Source organism: Triturus cristatus, chromosome 12 (assembly GCF_964204655.1).
Source record: "Triturus cristatus chromosome 12, aTriCri1.1, whole genome shotgun sequence".
NCBI classification, from domain to species: Eukaryota; Metazoa; Chordata; class Amphibia; order Caudata; family Salamandridae; genus Triturus; species Triturus cristatus.
Genome location: NC_140595.1, coordinates 67,698,063 through 67,714,935, shown reverse-complemented (window position 1 = coordinate 67,714,935; position 16,873 = coordinate 67,698,063). Strand labels below are relative to the sequence as shown.

General features: G+C 47.1%; 1 protein-coding gene across 1 annotated transcript in view; it reads left to right on the top strand.

Moving 5' to 3' along the window:
* Nucleotides 1-16,873, top strand: part of LOC146772510 (uncharacterized) — a 41,718-nt gene that overhangs the window by 12,372 nt on the left and 12,473 nt on the right. Inside the window, exon 5 of the mRNA XM_085638017.1 lies at nucleotides 6,076-6,188. Coding sequence (XP_085494143.1) covers nucleotides 6,076-6,188 — 113 coding nt within the window. The remainder of the gene's footprint in view (nucleotides 1-6,075; nucleotides 6,189-16,873) is intronic.

Here is a 16,873-nt window from a genome sequence, read left to right as displayed (position 1 = left end):
TGGATCACAGTCCAGTGAGTAGTATATTGTTAGAGCATCATTATCTTGCAAAGTGTGGATCTAGTGTTTGAAATATACATGGGTGCAAACAAAATGCTTTTCTTCTCAAAGTCTCCTCAAAGTCTTGCCTTCACAGCATGTGTTTTTTCTCCAACATGATTTTCTTGCTCTTTTCTCAACACTCACTACTTAATGATAAAGCTAACTCTGTGTTACATCAGGCTCTTTGCTGTACCTTTATGGAAAGGTTATATGTTAAATCTATACCCTACGTTTTAGATCACTGTTCAGTCTGCATGAGTGATAATGCGTGAATGGAATGGTAAGTGTAGAATGTTGGCTGCCTGAGTGATAATGCGTGAATGGAATGATAAGTGTGGAATGTTGGCTGCCTGAGTGATAATGCTTGAATGGAATGATAAGTGTGGAATGCTGGCTGCCTGGGTGATAATGCATGAATGGAATGGTAAGTGTTGAATGTTGGCTGCCTGGTAATAATGCGTGAATGGAATGGTAAGTGTGGAATGCTGGCTGCCTGAGTGATAATACGTGAATGGAATGATAAGTGTGGAATACTGGCTGCCTGAGTGATAATGCGTGAATGGAATGGTAAGTGTGGAATGCTGGCTGCCTGAGTGATAATGAGTGAATGGAATGGTAAGTGTGGAATATTGGCTGCCTGAGTGATAATGCGTGAATGGAATGGTAAGTGTGGAATGTTGGATGCCTGAGTGATAATGCGTCAATGGAATGGTTGGTGTTGAATATTAGCTGTATGAGTTACTTGGCATCAGTAGACTGAATAGAGAAGTTCTTGCTCCTGGTAGCGTGTCCTATGGACTTACTTCCATCATATATACTTCTTCCCATTGAAGCTTACATGGAACTATTCTACATGAACTGGTGAGTCCTGTCTTGTGACTGTTACTACTTTACAACAATCTTTCAGGTGAAGAAAAAGCAATCTGTCTAGGTGCAATTTCTAGGGCAAAACAACCCCAGGAATTCAATTACAACACGACTTGCAGATTGCACCTAAACCCCCTGCCGTACAATAACAGGTTTTAGGTGCATGAATCCAGCTTGGTATTAGCATGTGACAAAATTGACCCAGCAATACCACTCATGGAAATGCAATCTGTTTTTCTAGTCATATAATCCACCGGCTGAAAATAGCTGGATGAGTGAACATAAAAATGCCCTGAAATTAGAACAGTACGTCAATAATAGGTCTATTATATAAAACAAATGATCAAAGTTGTTTTTCAAGGCGTTTTTTTTCATACAACCCCTATAATATAAAAACTGTTCTGATTTTGTTAATCAGCTAGTCGAATGTTTTTGAAAGTCATTGAATAAGAATTTGTCAGATTTCTACTAGTCTATTTGGAGTAAAAATCTTACATAGGAAGGCTGATGGCAGGCTGCACCTGCGGACCCCTCCCCTAGTAAACCTAGAAACACACAGTGCCCACAAACCTATAGTACTCAAGAGCAGAACAGTGACGAGTGGATCAGCAAAATCTAGACATTGTCTCCTGGCTCCCACAGCGACAGTACTGCAATGACAAATCGTGGGGCCTGCCTATACTGAATGCTGATGGGGCACCTCCGATCCACTAAAAAGATGTCGACGACTACATGTGCTAGCCACAGACATCCCCTGACTATCCCGGCACTTTGTCTGACCTCAAGACCAGACCAAAATTGTCCGTTCCCCGCTGACCCCACAGATCCTTTTGGTGGTCTAAGAATCATGAACTGCATTAAAATCCAAAATGTATGCACTCTCCAAAGACATTAATCCACTGAGTGAGGTTTATCACAAAATGAAGGACTGAGTTGCACTTAATAAACAAGCGTTACAGAAACTTTTCCCTCAATACACTGATGCATCAGCGCGCATACTGGAACTCACAGAAAGGGTTCGGGTCTTGGAGGACCAGGCCAAGGATATAGAAGGCCGATCGCCCCATAATAAGCTATGGATTATAGGAATGTCAGAAGGAGCGGAGGTATCCAATCCCACATTGTACATCAATGGCTTCAAACGGATGTCGCTCCTGCTGGACTTTCGGCCATGTATGTGGTGGAACGGGCACGAGTGCCTGCTAGACTGCCCCCTCCTGGAGGTCCTCCAAGACCAATGGCGGTCAAACTCTTGAACTATTGCGATCAGAACCATGGACTGCACTAAGCTAGAGAACAGCACGCCATCGTAATGGGGGCATCTAGGGTATTGATTTTTCCGGTTTCACTTTGGCAGTTCAAAAAAGCTGGGCCTCCTTCCTGGCAGTCAAAAAGAGACTCCGGGAATTGTCATTGAAAAATGCGTTGATATTTCCAATCTGTTTGAAAGTGAAATCTGGCGAAAACAAGTTTCTCTTCATGGATGCTAATCACTCCCAGGCCTGGCTAGTGAAACACACAGCCCTTGTGATCTTGCTATCACCCGAGAGTTTGGTGGCAGGTAGCAGTAACGCCTAAACCTCCCGAAAAGGTCCTGGCCCTGATGTGGGCACTTGGTGCCTCCCCTCGCAGGCCCAAGCGTAGGTGGAACGCCAGGCAGCCATCGAAATGGCAGCCACACTTTGTGGTCCTCGCTTATCTACTCCTGACTCATCATCTGGCCAGGAGTCTGCAGTCGTATCCTCAACAATAAGTTCAGTGCCACAGTCTCCCAAATCCCCTAACCTCCTGGTAACCCTAAAGACTACTGACAACCTGGTGTAGAGAAAGCACCCTTAGATTGCTGGGGATGGGGGCCCCCACCCCTATCTATTGTGTAGTACTGCCATACACCTTTATTTTGGGGCAGGCTCGCCTTCTGTATTACTCGTCTGCTGTTTGACCATGGTCTCCCTGGAGGGCCTCCAAAAATTGCCTGCATGTGGCACCCATATCCTCTTAAGGATGTTGCTGGCTGACTGATGACTGGCTCCCCCCTTGTAATTGGTTGACTCTGTACAGCTGAAAGAATTCTCTTTCTTAACTGCTTGTTGCTCTTTTGCCTCATGACTGTGTTCTCCTCAGTTGAAAACTGTTTGAAATTTGGACAGTTAACTGTTTTGTTGTTACTGGCCATGATGTTGTCTACACATGTGGTGGATCTGCATGAGAGGAAGTCCCCATTCTTGTTCCCAGGGTCCCTTTGCAGAAACATTTGTGGTCACCTTTGCTGGTGTATAAGGACCGCCCTCTAACTTATATAATGCTTATGGCCAGCACAGGGAGAAGGGTGAAAATGTGCTCTTCTCCTGGAATGTGCGCTGTATGGGCAGTGCTAATAAACATTATCAAATTTGAGCACACCTAGTCCATCAGGCGGCAGACATAGCCTTCTTTCAGGAAATACACCTAAATTCTGCAGAGGTCCTGGCCCTTGGGCACAGATGGCCTGGAGAAGTTGTTAGCACCACTTACTGTTCCTTTACGTAAGTGGCCACTTCCTGGATTCGGCCTGGGAATCCTTTCCAAGTGAAGGAGACCTGGATTGTCCTACATTGGCTCCAACTGCTATACTCCGCTCCCACAGCAAGGGTCAAGACCAGACGTCATATCTCTGAGGCATATCCAATGGCCACAGGACGAGACTGGGGTGCCCTCTATCTCCTCCCCTGTTGATCCTTGCGGTCTAGTCCTTAGCAATCAAACTTCCGGCAACGGAAAAACTCTGGGAGACATCCTTTGGAGACACAACAGACAACGTCTCCCTGTATGCAGATGACATGCTACTATTTCTCTGTTGCACCTAAGTCGATCTTAAGCCTCTTTCCTGGCTAATGGCCAAGTTCTCCACCCTGTCTGTCCTTAGGATTAATCCCACAAAAAAGTTCCTCTTTCCACTATGACAAAGAGGGCCCCCACATCTACTCAGATTTGGGGTGGATCCTATTCAGTGGGCAGCAGACTAATTTAAATACCTCAGCATTAGAATTTGCGACATCCCAAAAGATTTATTGGAGAGAAAACTGGGCACTGTGGTCCAGGCTGCCCGGGCTCGGGTCACCTTCTGGAACACTCTCCCACTAACAGTTATGGGGAAAATTGCCTTTTCTAAAATAGGGGTCCTACCACATTTGCTTTATTGTTTTGTTAATCTCCCAGCGATCATTCCAGGAAACAATTTCAGGAATCCCAAAATTATACTGCGCAACTTCATATGGGGCACTAAGCGAAGGTGGATTTCATTGACCAATCTCTACCTCCCCACTGATTAAGGAGACTTCCGAGCATATTAATACATGGCTTAGATGCAATGGCCCTCACTCTAGTTAGCAGGCCATCATTTCGCCGAAACAGGCCTCACAACAGACCGGATACATTCTTGGACACTACACAAAACACTTTTCCTGTATACTAAAGACCCCCCCAAAGTGCAGTATACTCGTAGAGGTAGCATGCATCTGTTGGCACAATGCACTCATATACACAAATGCTGCACCTCCTTATACCCCGGCTATCTCACCGGAGGTTCTCCCAACTCAACCAGCGCGGATTTCTTCTGGAGACTGAACATGCTGGGAGCTTGCATTCCTGTGTACCATGGGGAACCTATTTGAGGACAGCCTTCTCCTTTTGAAGCCCTGAACAACCCATGGGATATTCCTACGTGTGAGGTCCTCACATTTGGTAGAACTTGGCTTGTGATACACCACGCTTCGCAGGCGATCCAACGCGAACCACCCACACATGCGGTAATACAGACTCTTCGCACAATGGGGCTCGGTAGGAGACTAGTGTCCTGACTGTATGGAAGGGTTCGGAGACACACTGGAATCTCCTTACACACACTTACGTCTGACTGGCAAGATGAACTCCACATAGTCTTCAATGATAAGGATTGGCAAGCCACAGTGGTGCAAAACCCCTCACAAAATCCATGTAATTCTCTTTTTAAAATGTACACAAATATAGGTTCTCCACAGAGCCTATCTGACTCTGCAAAATTATGTACTTTTCCCCTCATTTTCTCCGAATAGGCCACAATGTCAACAGATGCCAGCACACTTGACCCACATATTATAGAATTGCGCAAGACTGCAGCCCTTTTGGTCCGGCGTGCTCTCCACGCCTACACAACTCACCACATGAGGGGATGCCCCATGCATGGTAATGGAGGACCCCCAGAGGTCTCTCTCCTACATTTGTTGGAGCCCCCTTCAAGTCCGGACCTACCCGTACAACCCACCCACCAACGAAGTGCACTGATAATAGGACAATCTCCATAGTAGACTGTAGTAGACTGATCTGGGCCAACCCCTCACCACACAATTTTGATCTCCCACCCCCCAAAAGTGTCCACCAGAAACTATCCACTAAAGGAGCTATGAAACCACAACTCCCCGCCCCCACCTCCCTTCCCTTCCCATCCCAACCCTTTTTTTGTTGACCAGTTAGGTTTTCTCCCTCAGATACACTGTCATAGATTGTGGCACCTTCCTCCTGCTTGTACGGTGTACTCGGGGGCTGCCTGTTAAATATAGTCATATAAATCACTGTACTTTTCAACCTGAATAAAAACGGTTTGCAAAAAAAATGTACCAAAAGTTGCTATAAAGGACTACATAAATTCATCAACAAAACCCCCCATCTTTAATCATGCTACTTGTATGGTAGCACCTTAATCATACTGATCCTAAGAGGATACTAGTTTAGTAATGGAAAGACTCACTTGCTACAGTTAAAATTAGGACTAATATTGATCCATATGCTTTATCGGTTCTCCTTTTTTATTGAGCGTTATACTACTATTAGTTTGACGATGTGTGCGATTTGGGTGTGTTATTGTGATTCTTTTCCTATTTCTGGGATTTTATTGACAATAGAACAAAAGTTAGTGTTTGTGTTGTCATGGGCTCTCTTGTTGTAGGATAGAACATGGTGAGTGGGTATTCTGATTTGGTTTCTATCTTTTGGTCAATTGTATAATAATTGTAATAGACGAGGAGTGAGCATACTGAGTGTACTTGTTTGTCTGCACGCATACATGATCTCTTTTCTTGGATTCAGCATTTTCATTTCATTTGGATGTAAGGCGGTGAGCGCACACTAACAAATTCATTTTACATTCAGATGTTTATTAACAGCAGATCAAAAAACTCATATGATAAATTTTGGATTGGATATTCAGACAATCAAAAAGAAGGCCAGTGGGTCTGGGAGGATGGCTCTTCTAGCAAACTATGGTAAGTTCTTCCTTACACATTTAATGGAGCTTTATTAATAGCTGATGTAATGCAGTTAAAAAAAAAAGAAACCCATTTAATGATAGTATGTCATGTTCCCTTTTTTTCTGGCACATTTAAGTAAATAAGATCACTGTATCATCTCAGTTTTCAGAAAACACAACACAGTTTGTCTAGTTGTGAGTTCTGTCTGCATATGCGCAGTGGGGTTTATAAGGAATTGGGTTATTTGTTGAGAGGGGTGGAAGCCCTGTTCAAATAATAAACACAACATTTGTCAGGGTGAACCACAAAAGTCACTAAATTAACCTGTGCTTAACCGTCTGGTACCTTGGCACATAAGCATTGAGGCTTAACTTAGAGGCACTGTGTAAAGTATTTATGCATCACACAACCAGGAAAAGAGTGAAAATACAAAACAGGAAAAATCCCAAACCAATTTAGAAAAATAGAGTAATCCATAAAATGACACTAAAACAAATTAAATCCAAACAATAGAACCAGAGTTCTGAATGTTAAATATTTTTAGTCGAATCTAGAGCCTAAAACATCAAAGTGCTAACCGCAGGTATCTGTCGCACGAGACCAGCTCAAAAGTATGCGATGGAGCTCAGGGCGGTTACAAGGGGTGGATCGGGCCCAGTCTGGACTTACCTTTTGACTTAGAAAAAAATCTAGAAAAATTCTTGGAGAGGGTATTTTTCAGCGAAGCAAATCAGCAGGCTATGTCTGAGGAGGAGTTGATGACGCTGAGAAGCCACTGGATGAAATCCAGGTGAAGCCGTCAATGAGGACGAGATAAGCTCCGAGCAGGAAAATAATTTACATGCCAAGATGGTTGTCGTCATCATCGATGGGGAGCCAGTCGACATCAAGCCCCGGGAAGATTTTTACCTTCAGCCTTAGACTACTTTTTGGAAATCATATTCTTCCGCTGAAGAGGATTTGCTGCTGTGGAGAAGAAGGTAGCAGGAGCTACGGCTAAGTGAGGCAGACCAACAATAAACCTTGGGCAAATTGGGTGGCAGGTAGGTCCCGGCCTTCTGGCAGTTCTCCAGGTAGTTTCTCATGGAAAATTTTCTAAGTCTCAACTTTTAGGGCCAGGCAGGAGAAGTACCACCAACACAATGTTCAAGGGTCCAGGACCTGGAGTGCACCAAATTGTCAGTTAGGACTCACTCCAGCAGAATCCAGTAGCAGGGGTCAAGGCATAAGGTGCTTGATAAGTGCCCATTCCACACACAGGAGTCCAGCCACCTAGCTCTTAAAGTCGCTCCGGTGCTCCTCGTTTTGAGGGGCAGTGCTGCTCCTTCAGACAGCAGGGCAGCAAGGCAGTCTTTTTCAGCAACAGGGCATTCCTTCTTCTGAGTCTTCTACAGGACACTGGCAGAACGCATGAATGATTAGGACAAGAACATGGCAACTTTCTAAAAGTTGCCTTTTCAGAATTGTGACTTCAAATCCAGCTGCGCTATTAAAGAGGATTTTAAATTACAATTATTTTTAGTCGAAACACCATATCTCTATCTATTCCCAATCCAAAGTTAGCACTTATTAAATGTAATAAGGTAACCCAGTGTTAGTCAATGGGAGAGGGCTCCTTATAGTAGTGGAAAACAACTTTAGGAGTTTTTCTCTATCAGGACATGTAAAACTTAAATGCACATGTCCTACTCTTTAAATACTATGGACCCTACCCTATGTGATTTTAGGGCCTAATTTAGGGCTTACTTATAAGTATAAAAATGAAGGTTTCGGCCTGGAAACATGTTAATTTTGCTAGATTGAAATGACAATTGAAAACTGCACTACAGGCTGCAATGGAAGGCCTGAGGCATGTTTTAAAGTGCTACTTTAGTCGGTGGCACAATGAGGGCTGCAGGCCCACCAGTAACATTTAACTTAAGGGCCGCCCTGGGTTCATGGAATTCCATATACTAATGACATACAAAGAAATTAAATATGCCAGTCAGGAGTAGGACAATTTTATCATGTTTTAGGGAGAGAGCTGGTTAGCAGTGGTAAAGTGCACAAAGTCCTACAGCCAACAAAAATTAATTCAGCAAACCAGGAGGGGTGAACGCAAAACATTTGGGGGAATATTAAACCAAGGATTTCAGGTCTAACACTGGTTACTATATGATATAAAAAAATATTGCATTCACTTCATTGGGCACTATGACACTGTCAAGTTAGGTAGATGTGGATTTCAGAATAGTAAATATATATTATCAAGGTAAGTAGACATGGAGTTAAGATAAGAAAATATATCCTTACCATGGCGATATAGCAGTAGACAGTGAGGTGTATGCAATATTCATATAGATCGATATTGAACTCTTTTAAGGCAAGTCCTTGATATGGGGACTACAAGTGTTTGGAAAATGTAATCCATGTGCTTTCTGTACCCCCTAAATAATGTAGACCTAGACTTTGATGGGGTGGTGCCTTTATTTAGACTGCACCCAAAATTTCTCAGATTAAAATGGAGTTTTCTTTTTTTCTAGCTGTAGATTACATTAAGGTGAGTCTGATTTAATTCACTCACTGGGTTGCCAATAGTAATAAGGAATGCCAATAGTAATAATGAATGTAATAAAGCTCACATACTATGGAACTCAATAAGTCATCCTGGCACTAAATAACTGGGCACAAGGCCACTCCAATATTTTCGGTGAGGCCCAGGGCAAAAGCTAGTGTCGGGGCCCAACCTAAAGAACCTGTTTTCAGTCCCAGATTTGCTGCGTGCCCAGTTTGTGTATCCCTGCACAATTAATTTTCCTTCATCGTGCCTCCTTTTCCATGATAATCACATATGGGAGCACCTTGAAATGTTTCAGTTCAGGGTTCACACAGTACAAGAACATATTTTTGATATGGTTTATGTTAGAAAAACCCACTCCCACACCGGAAGGGTGGTGGTGGTGTTCTCCCAGACACGCTGTGGTAGCTTGGCTCGAGCGGTAAGGAAGGCACCGTGTTAAGCATACGACATACCCACACATTAACCATGCGTGCATCCGTTCCAAAAACGACACTACACCTTAAAAATTATACTGAAAATATATCTCTTTATCTTCTTTTCTCTTAGTTGCTGATTAAATAAATAATAATACAATCACAGTACACAAGGCTTTTTCTGTGGAAGGGTACGTCAAATAAATACTGTCTTAACGATTCAATAAATAAGGTAGATCATAAATAATCAAGGCATAAATATAAGTGCATTACATAACAGGCAATTAAATATTATGAGGCAATAAATACTGCGAGACCATAAATATTGTGCGACAATAAATACTGTGAAACAATAAATACTGTGAGGCAATAAATAGGATAAATACAATAGATACAGTGCTCTCAATAAATAATAAAAGCCAACAGTGACACTTGTAAATCAGTTCACATTCCTGAGGTACTATGGGATGATTTGACCCAATCCCAACTTGTAGAGATTTGGATGGCCTGAGGGGTATACTCCCTGGCTTGGACAAGGCTGAGGCCTAAACTGAGGTAGATCAAGGGGGAATCTAGAGATCTGGCTCTCCCACACTACACAACCCCTCTGTATTAGTCTCAGCTCACCCCTGGCACAATCAAGCTGGTTCCAGCACCTCTCTAGCCCCTAGGATAGTCTCTCAGGGCTCCACAGGGCCTTAGGCGCCCTCTATTCCACTTACTGCCCTTTTTATGAAGCTCCGACGCCGCTGGAGTCGTGTCGACGCCGTGAGGCGGTTCCGGTTCGATGTCGGCAGCCTCGGCGCGATGTCAGTTCTTGACGACGTCGATAGGCGGCTCCGGTTCGATGTCGGCCGCCTCGGCTCGATGTCGACCTCCGGTTCGATGACGTCGGGCAGTCTTGGCACGATGTCGACTTCCGACGGCTCCGGTTCGATGTCGGCGGCCTCGGCTCGATGTCGACCTCCTGTTCGATGACGCCGGGCAGGCTTGGCTCGATGTCGACTTCCGATGGCTCCGGAGTGCGATCTCCACTCCCGACCTCTGGTGCTCCTTTCCTCAGGTTCCGGCGACTCCGGAGTGCGACCTCCACTCCCGACCTCCGGCACGATTCTCTTCAGGTTCCGGCGACTCCGGAGTGCGATCTCCACTCCCGACCTCCGGCACACTTCACCTCGGTCTCCGGCGACTCCGGAGGGCGGACTTCACTCCCCCGTCGACGCCGCACACTCGACCTCAGGTGTCTTCCTCCACGACCTCTGGTACTCTCCACGACCTCCGTCGGCGCCCTCTCTCGACCTCTGGCGGCTCCGGGTACGACGTCTGCTTTCCAGTCAGCGCCGCTTCTCCACCTCGGGCTCCAGGTCTCTAGGCTTCTCGACGTCGGACTTCAGGTAGTTACCAGTAACCAGGTCAGGTACTTGCTGTTCTTTACTTTTAAGGCCTGTTCCTGCTGTCCAGGTCCTTAAGATGGTTTTTCTTGCTTTCTCCCACACAGGGCTCCAGGCTGGGCTCAGTCAGTAGGGACTAGTATCAAGGGTGGGTTTATGGACCCCACTCCAGGCACAAGTTTCCACCCCTGCTGCCTCACTCCTTCCTCCTTCAGGTTTCTGCTCCTCTCTCTTCACCAGTCAGGTGCCAACTGCCAGCTCCAACTGTCAACTCTGGCTTAGCTTCCCAACATTCCAAACCGCCTCCAACTGTCACAGGGTTCCAGAATGTTGCAGAAGGTTCTAGTAGGTTCCAGTGATGTCACAGGTAACAATGGGTGGCCACCATTTTGTGCTCCAGGCCCTCAGACAGAAGTTCCAGGGGTAGATAAAATGGCTCCCTGAATCTGCATCAATACGAAAAAGTCTGGTGGTTCCCAAAAAGGAAAAATACTAACAGGGTTTGAGGCAAAAGTGGGACAAAATAAATAATGATGAGGAGGGACCACCCAAAGGGCTGACAGGTCTAACACTCGTCCCCCCCAGCTGAAAGTGGGGAGAGCTACCCAACCCATTGGGAGTTCTCATCACTAAGGCGGAAATACCTTGAGAGACCGTCTGCATTGGCGTGGTCCACTCCAGGCCGATGTTCCACCTGAAAGTCCATTCCCTGTAGGGAGATAGACCACCTCAACAACTTGGGATTCTCCTGAGCCAACTCCTGAAGGAAGGCTCGATAACGTTGAGGGACTACCAAGGCTCGTGACGATCCATGTAGGGGTGCCTTGGGTTCACTGTAGAGGAGGCCATCCTCCCAGTAAACACTGTAGTTCCCTTCAACGTTCCCTGCTGCCTGGGCTTTGGCCTGATGCCTCAGCCCCTCAAGGGTAGGGCACTCCCTCTGGCCCTGGCAGAATTCCTCCCTGGACGGGCCTCCCTCCACGTGCCACTCGGCCGGGATGGGTAGGTCCTCCAGTTTGGTAACATCCCCCACCGCAGACTCCTGGTCCACCACCTCCGGTGGCCTATCCGTCCTACGGGGTGTGGATGCCGAGGCAGGTTCCTCCTGTCCTCGGTTCTTCCCTTGACTGGCAGCTGGCTGGGCCTTTGTTCCAGGCTCCAGCCGAAACGAACTCCCTCTCCGGGTAGTCTCGGACCTTGTGCTAACACAGGCCCAATCAGGTGTACCCAGCATCTCAGTATGAGTCCGGTATTCCACCTCCTTCCAAGCATTGTGCTCCATGTCATTCACCAGCAGACAATCAACTGGCACGGCAGGGCTTACGGCAACTCGAAGTGAACCTGCAACCCCCTCCCATTCAAAGGGAACCTCGGCCACTGGATAGTGGCCTGTTCTGCCGTCAGCCATTGCGGCTGGGTGGAGTACATCGGGAATTACCTGCTCTGGAGACACCAGTTGGCTACGTACCATAGTCATATTGGCTCCTGTGTCTCTCAGAGCCTCCCCTCTTTGGCCGTTGATGGTGACCCACTGCCCATACTTTACGGTATTTGCGGGCACCTGGAACTTAGGAACCATCTCCCGTTCTCCCAGGGACACTAAAGTGACACCCGCCCACTCCCTTCCCTTAATTAAGGGCATCTCCTCCCCGAGCACTGCACTAGCTACTCCGGGGGTCTTTCCTCCAATGGGAGGGGGTGGTCGTTTCGGGCACTTCGCATCTCCCTTATAGTGTCCAACGCCACCGCACTCGAAGCAATGGACAACCCTTGGCTGCTGACTCTGGCCAGGATTAGGGTTTCTGGGTGGGTTAGCCCTAGGGGTGAATCCTGTTCCCTTTCCTTGGAAATTATTTTGGGGGTCTTTGGAGAACTCCTTTTTCTTTTCCCCTCCCTCTTTCTTCTGGGGGGCGCCCTGTCCGGCCTTTGGAGTATCCCCTCCAGTCCCCCTTGTGGACACCCGGGTACTAGCCCAAATGTCCACCTCCTCAGCAAGCTTCCGGGGACTGGTCAGCTTGCTATCCACCAGGTGTTGACGCAGTTCAGGGAAACATTTCTCGAGCAGGTGTTCCATCAGTACTAAATCAAACAACCCCTCGTAGTTCCTCACTTCACTGCCCTGAATCCAACCCTCTAGTGCCTTCTTTGCATAGTCCAGGAAGTCCACCCAATTCTGTGTGCCCAGTTTGTGACTACCCCGGAACTTCTGTCTGTACTTTTCGGGTGTTAGTCCAAACTTTCTTATGAGCGCCAGTTTCATGGTGGGGTAGTGGGTCTGCTCATCCTCCTCGAGGGCCAATAATGCATCCCTACCAGCTGGAGGCATGTACTTGTACAGTCCCGCTCCCCAGTACTTCTCTGGAACCCCATGGGCCCTTAACGAGACCTCATAGGCCGCTAGCCACTTGGCGATATCGTCACCCGCCCCATAGCTAGCTACTATGTCCTTCGGCAAGTAGGGTTTGGGTTCCCTAGTGAACTCTCTTTCTTCGCTGCCACCATTAGGAACAGGGTGTGCCCTGACTCTTAGGATCTGAAGATCTATCTCTTTCAGCCTTAACTCATGAGCCATCCTCTGTTCCTCCTTCTCTTTCTCCAGCCTTGCTAAGTCCCATGTGAGCTGTCTTTTCTCCCTCCGGTCTGTTAACTCCACTTCAGACAAGCCACCGCTAGAGGCACTGCTGCCCTTCCTGGAAAGTGTCCTGGGCCCCGCTAACAGGTTCCCCACCTCAGGTTGGTACAAACCAGCTCCCTCACTGTCGGGCTCTCTATCCCTGTCCTCCTCCTCAGCCTTGCTTTCTCGTCGTGCCTCCCCCCAAGCCCTTAAGCTGGTTTGGAGTGCACCCTTCTTTGCTCCTGGGGGACAATACACCCCCTCCCGCTGACAAAACTCCCTGAGTTGGGCCACAGTGTAATTTTCCACATTTTCTAAGACAAATTCCATTTTGCCCACTCAGAACAGAAGACAGGTATTTGCAGAAGCAATGCGGGGGGGGTACCTTTAATAATACCTCCTCCCACCACCAGAGTAAATTTGGAAAAACAAAAACTCACAATTAGGAAGGCCGCTTTGAGAAAACTCCCGGTGTAGGCCTATGGACTACCCACAGTTATTGTCGAGTATACGTAGGCACAGCTCAATCCCGCCGCTGAACACCAATCATGTTAGAAAAACCCACTCCCACACCAGAAGGGTGGTGGTGGTGTTCTCCCAGACACGCTGTGGTAGCTTGGCTCGAGCGGTAAGGAAGGCACCGTGTTAAGCATACGACATACCCACACATTAACCATGCGTGCATCCGTTCCAAAAACGACACTACACCTTAAAAATTATACTGAAAATATATCTCTTTATCTTCTTTTCTCTTAGTTGCTGATTAAATAAATAATAATACAATCACAGTACACAAGGCTTTTTCTGTGGAAGGGTACGTCAAATAAATACTGTCTTAACGATTCAATAAATAAGGTAGATCATAAATAATCAAGGCATAAATATAAGTGCATTACATAACAGGCAATTAAATATTATGAGGCAATAAATACTGCGAGACCATAAATATTGTGCGACAATAAATACTGTGAAACAATAAATACTGTGAGGCAATAAATAGGATAAATACAATAGATACAGTGCTCTCAATAAATAATAAAAGCCAACAGTGACACTTGTAAATCAGTTCACATTCCTGAGGTACTATGGGATGATTTGACCCAATCCCAACTTGTAGAGATTTGGATGGCCTGAGGGGTATACTCCCTGGCTTGGACAAGGCTGAGGCCTAAACTGAGGTAGATCAAGGGGGAATCTAGAGATCTGGCTCTCCCACACTACACAACCCCTCTGTATTAGTCTCAGCTCACCCCTGGCACAATCAAGCTGGTTCCAGCACCTCTCTAGCCCCTAGGATAGTCTCTCAGGGCTCCACAGGGCCTTAGGCGCCCTCTATTCCACTTACTGCCCTTTTTATGAAGCTCCGATGCCGCTGGAGTCGTGTCGATGCCGTGAGGCGGTTCCGGTTCGATGTCGGCGGCCTCGGCGCAATGTCAGTTCTTGACGACGTCGATAGGTGGCTCCGGTTCGATGTCGGCGGCCTCGGCTCGATGTCGACCTCCGGTTCGATGACGTCGGGCAGTCTTGGCTCGATGTCGACTTCCGACGGCTCCGGTTCAATGTCGGCGGCCTTGGCTCGATGTCGACCTCCTGTTCGATGACGTCGGGCAGGCTTGGCTCGATGTCGACTTCCGATGGCTCCGGAGTGCGATCTCCACTCCCGACCTCCGGTGCTCCTTTCCTCAGGTTCCGGCGACTCCGGAGTGCGACCTCCACTCCCGACCTCCGGCACGATTCTCTTCAGGTTCCGGCGACTCCGGAGTGCGATCTCCACTCCCGACCTCCGGCACACTTCACCTCGGTCTCCGGCGACTCCGGAGGGCGGACTTCACTCCCCCGTCGACGCCGCACACTCGACCTCAGGTGTCTTCCTCCACGACCTCTGGTACTCTCCAAAACCTCCGTCGGCGCCCTCTCCCGACCTCTGGCGGCTCCGGGTACGACGTCTGCTTTCCAGTCAGCGCCGCTTCTCCACCTCGGGCTCCAGGTCTCTAGGCTTCTCGACGTCGGACTTCAGGTAGTTACCAGTAACCAGGTCAGGTACTTGCTGTTCTTTACTTTTAAGGCCTGTTCCTGCTGTCCAGGTCCTTAAGATGGTTTTTCTTGCTTTCTCCCACACAGGGCTCCAGGCTGGGCTCAGTCAGTAGGGACTAGTATCAAGGGTGGGTTTATGGACCCCACTCCAGGCACAAGTTTCCACCCCTGCTGCCTCACTCCTTCCTCCTTCAGGTTTCTGCTCCTCTCTCTTCACCAGTCAGGTGCCAACTGCCAGCTCCAACTGTCAACTCTGGCTTAGCTTCCCAACATTCCAAACCGCCTCCAACTGTCACAGGGTTCCAGAATGTTGCAGAAGGTTCTAGTAGGTTCCAGTGATGTCACAGGTGACAATGGGTGGCCACCATTTTGTGCTCCAGGCCCTCAGACAGAAGTTCCAGGGGTAGATAAAATGGCTCCCTGAATCTGCATCAATACGAAAAAGTCTGGTGGTTCCCAAAAAGGAAAAATACTAACAGGGTTTGAGGCAAAAGTGGGACAAAATAAATAATGATGAGGAGGGACCACCCAAAGGGCTGACAGGTCTAACAGTTTAATAGACAATAATGTTTTTCCTTCTAAAACAACAAGAAAGGCCATATCAGGAGGAACAAGACAACTGACTTGGCTCTCAGCACACACGTTTACCACCAAGGGCATTAAAGCTATTTCAATCAACGCACGCTCATTAGTAAAACATAATACGAAAATTGCAGAAATGATAGAAATACATAAGCTCGATCTGGCTTTCATGACAGAGACATGGGCAGATGCAGCCTCAGACCCAGAGCTTGCACTAGCACTCCCCGCAGGGTTTACTATCACTAGAGCTGATAGAATACTCAAGCCGGGGGAGGGGCGAGCGATCATCTCCAGAGAGGAGCTGCCAGTGGTTAGATCCTCATTTGGCAGCTCCCCTGATTGTGAAACACTATTTTTCCCGATATTACTCAATAACTACACACTAAAAGGCCTTCTCCTTTATAGGCCTCCGAGGGCACGGTTCCCTCCTTTGGACAGAATCAGTCCCTTCCTGGAATCCAGTATAAACTGTTCTGATTTTACAATATTAGGAGATTTTAATTATCACTTAGAAAACTCAGCAGACCACAACACTGCCACACTCGTCGGTGCAATGGCGGGCTTCTCGCTGGGACAGATAGCTAAGCAGGAGACACATGTCGCCGGACACACCCTAGATGGAATCTTTACCTCAAAATTGTAGAGGTAATGCCCGTCCCTTGGTCGTACCACAGAGCTATAATACTCACTGTAAGTGCAGATATGCACCAACCAACATCAACAAACACACCCATCTTGGTCACCCATCAAGATTGGGCTAATATCAATACCCCCTACCTACAAGCTTTATTACTCAAAACTAAACCGATCCTCTTATCAGATACCAACGCAGTTGTTCATAGATTAACCACATGGGTTAAAACAGCGGTAGATGCTGTAGCCCCTAAAAAGAGTTTCATTTCCAGAAGGAAAAAGCCCTCTGAACCTTGGTTTTCGGACAAACTTAGAGCACAAAAACAAGCATGCAGAAGGTCATAATGAAAGTGGAGAGTAAATTACGATCAGGCTAGGACAACCAAATATACACAAACACTGTCAGAATACAAGAAACTGGTGATAGAGGAAAAAAGTTAATATTTTACAACAAAAATCCTGGAGGCTAAGAA